Source organism: Phalaenopsis equestris, unplaced genomic scaffold (assembly GCF_001263595.1).
Source record: "Phalaenopsis equestris unplaced genomic scaffold, ASM126359v1 Scaffold001093, whole genome shotgun sequence".
Taxonomy (NCBI): domain Eukaryota; kingdom Viridiplantae; phylum Streptophyta; class Magnoliopsida; order Asparagales; family Orchidaceae; genus Phalaenopsis; species Phalaenopsis equestris.
The window spans coordinates 489863-492355 of record NW_018165532.1 but is presented as its reverse complement, the minus strand read 5'-3'; the positions used below and the strand labels follow the sequence as shown (position 1 = coordinate 492355).

The 2493-nt window shown below is 43.2% G+C and overlaps 1 protein-coding gene across 1 annotated transcript; it reads left to right on the top strand.

Moving 5' to 3' along the window:
* Positions 1–1302: 1302 nt before the first annotated feature.
* Positions 1303–2484, top strand: LOC110033117 (ethylene-responsive transcription factor WIN1-like; the record flags this gene model as incomplete). The annotated part of the gene is made up of 2 exons (XM_020736987.1): positions 1303–2222; positions 2313–2484. Coding segments are annotated over exons 1-2 (252 nt in total), but the record flags the coding sequence as incomplete, so codon positions are not given.
* Between the last annotated feature and the right edge of the window lie 9 nt (positions 2485–2493).

Here is a 2493-nt window from a genome sequence, read left to right as displayed (position 1 = left end):
CCAATCTTCGTTTCCAAAAAGTGAAAAACTCAAGGGTTTTATTTATAGCCCAAAAATAGGCCACCCCATAGAGTCATGGAACTCGTTGTCATCAAAGACGTTGTGTCGGAGCTGTCACGAGCACTTATGAGTACTGCCTCCATCCAATTGGTCGACAACCCCCTGTCAGCCTACCATATGGAGATCAACCAGCTAACCATCCGAGTCGGCCATGGAGAGTATAGCTGGCCCACCACTTGGGCCAACAACCACCTGTCAGCCGACCATTTGTGTTGGCCACCCAATGCCGACAAGTTCAGTAGGGAAAAACTCTTGGATGACTGATACAAACAGAAAAAAGGCTGGAATACCGTCGTGACTCCTCTTATAATAGGGGCATAAATGTAATTTCGCTCTACTTTCTTTATTTCTATATAAATAGTGAATCCCTTAAAGGTTAAAGAGGGTCTCTTAGGCTTTTTCTCTCTCCCCCTCATGTAGGGAGCTTGCTTCTTTTCTTGCTCACTTGTAACCAAACTTCTGTGGAATAATAGAGTTGCTCCACCTCCATATGGCAACCTTCTCTGTTTTTATTCCCTTGGAACCAGACTCTTATCTCATGGGCATTAGGAGGGGTTGGTAGATTATAACTTGAACCAGAATTACTTTTAAACCTGACAAACCCAACCGACAGACTTTATACTCTCTATATCACAGAAATAACCCCGTGCCAAATGCCCCTTTCACGAAACATGTTGTTTAATTACACAAATCGTGTTAACTATTCTACCCTTTCCTCACTTCCACTCCATTTGCTTGTGATTTAACGATTTGAGTGTTATGGCATCATTGATGCAAACCTCCCCACAACTGCCGAACCCCTTGCAGCCACCAAGCCCTGTAGTTGTACAATCTTCTCCTTTGATCAATCAAAGTCGATGACAAAGAATCTCCACCTCTTTTTCCTTTGAGACCCCCACTTCCTCCATACGAGGGAAGTTTCTGCCTCCTTCCTTGTCCTCTCTTTCAGAACCCCACAACAAATAAAATAAACTTGAGTAATTTCCTACCTTGTGATCTCAAAATATCATTTTTATTTAAAAATTAAAGAAAAATTACATCGATAATGCTACGAATTTACTTATCATTAACATTTCTAATACTTTATTCCTATAATTCTGTGTGTTCCAGCCTACATTTAAATATCAACAAAAATAACGTCTTTATCTTCAAATAAAAAAAATCTCATTTATTTTTACATGCTGTCATCTCGGGAATGCGCAAAAAATAGCTATAGAAGTATTTAAAATTGTGGCAAGGGATTTTTATTCAGTGACCACATCTTCCACAATAAATAAATAAGCTATTTTAATTTCACCCATCCCATAATAAGCTAGATTGAAGCAAAGCTTAAAAGAGGACCACCAGGATGGTACTGCAGTAATGAAAAAGCTCAAGAGCAATTAGACAATGATGCGGTTGGCTAGTTAGTAGCTCCTTAGCATCATGTGCAGGAGTAATTAATAGAAAGAAGAAAATGTAGCAAAATGGTGAGGTGAGTAACAAGTATGGAGGAAAGGAGGGGATTATTGGTCTTCTCTCGTGGAAAGTCCAAGTCTCCCAGCGGCTTTGGCTCAACAAGAAGCTATTATTATGCTAAAGGTGTAGGTGAGAGGGTTAATTACACCTTGTACTACAGTTGTTACACATTGCACATGCATCATCATCTTCTTCATCATAATCATAATCATCATCATCATCATCATCTCTCAACACCCTTCTCTTGCCGACAGCTTCTGCTCCCCTACAGCTACATCTCCTGCACATTCTCCCCATGGATCCCCTCCCCCGCCTTCTCTTATAAACTTGAATGGCTTATACCTCTTTAGGCTCTTTGTAATTATCAGCAGCTGCTGGATTAATTGCTCTCCCAGCGGCCACAACCACTATATAAAATTACCCCCGCCAAGCAAACTAACTCCCCGCCAGCCACTTTAATTCACAGCTTCCATCTTCTGTTTCATTGTATTCAGCTTCTCTGTGCGTGTACTTGTCTCCTCCAGTGGCACTTGTGCAACCCCCATTGATCCATCCCTAACCCTCAGTATATAGTGTCCGGTACATAAATTGAGCTCAAGATCACAGCTGATAGTAGGAAATTCCATGGTACAGTCGAAGAAGTTCAGAGGAGTAAGGCAAAGGCATTGGGGCTCATGGGTTTCAGAGATTCGACATCCTCTTCTGTAAGCAGGCTTCTATCCTCTCAATTTACTACTTCTTGTAGCTCAGATGGATGCAAAAGCAGTAAATTGTATGTAATGTGGTGCGTGCAGGAAGAGAAGGGTGTGGCTGGGCACCTTCGAGACTGCAGAAGAGGCGGCCCGTGCTTACGACGAGGCTGCCGTGCTTATGAGCGGCCGTAATGCCAAAACCAACTTCCCAGTGCCTGCCACTTTCGCGGCCGAGAACGGGTTCCCGCCCTGTGGCGGGCGCGGCCCGCCCACCCCCCCCCGG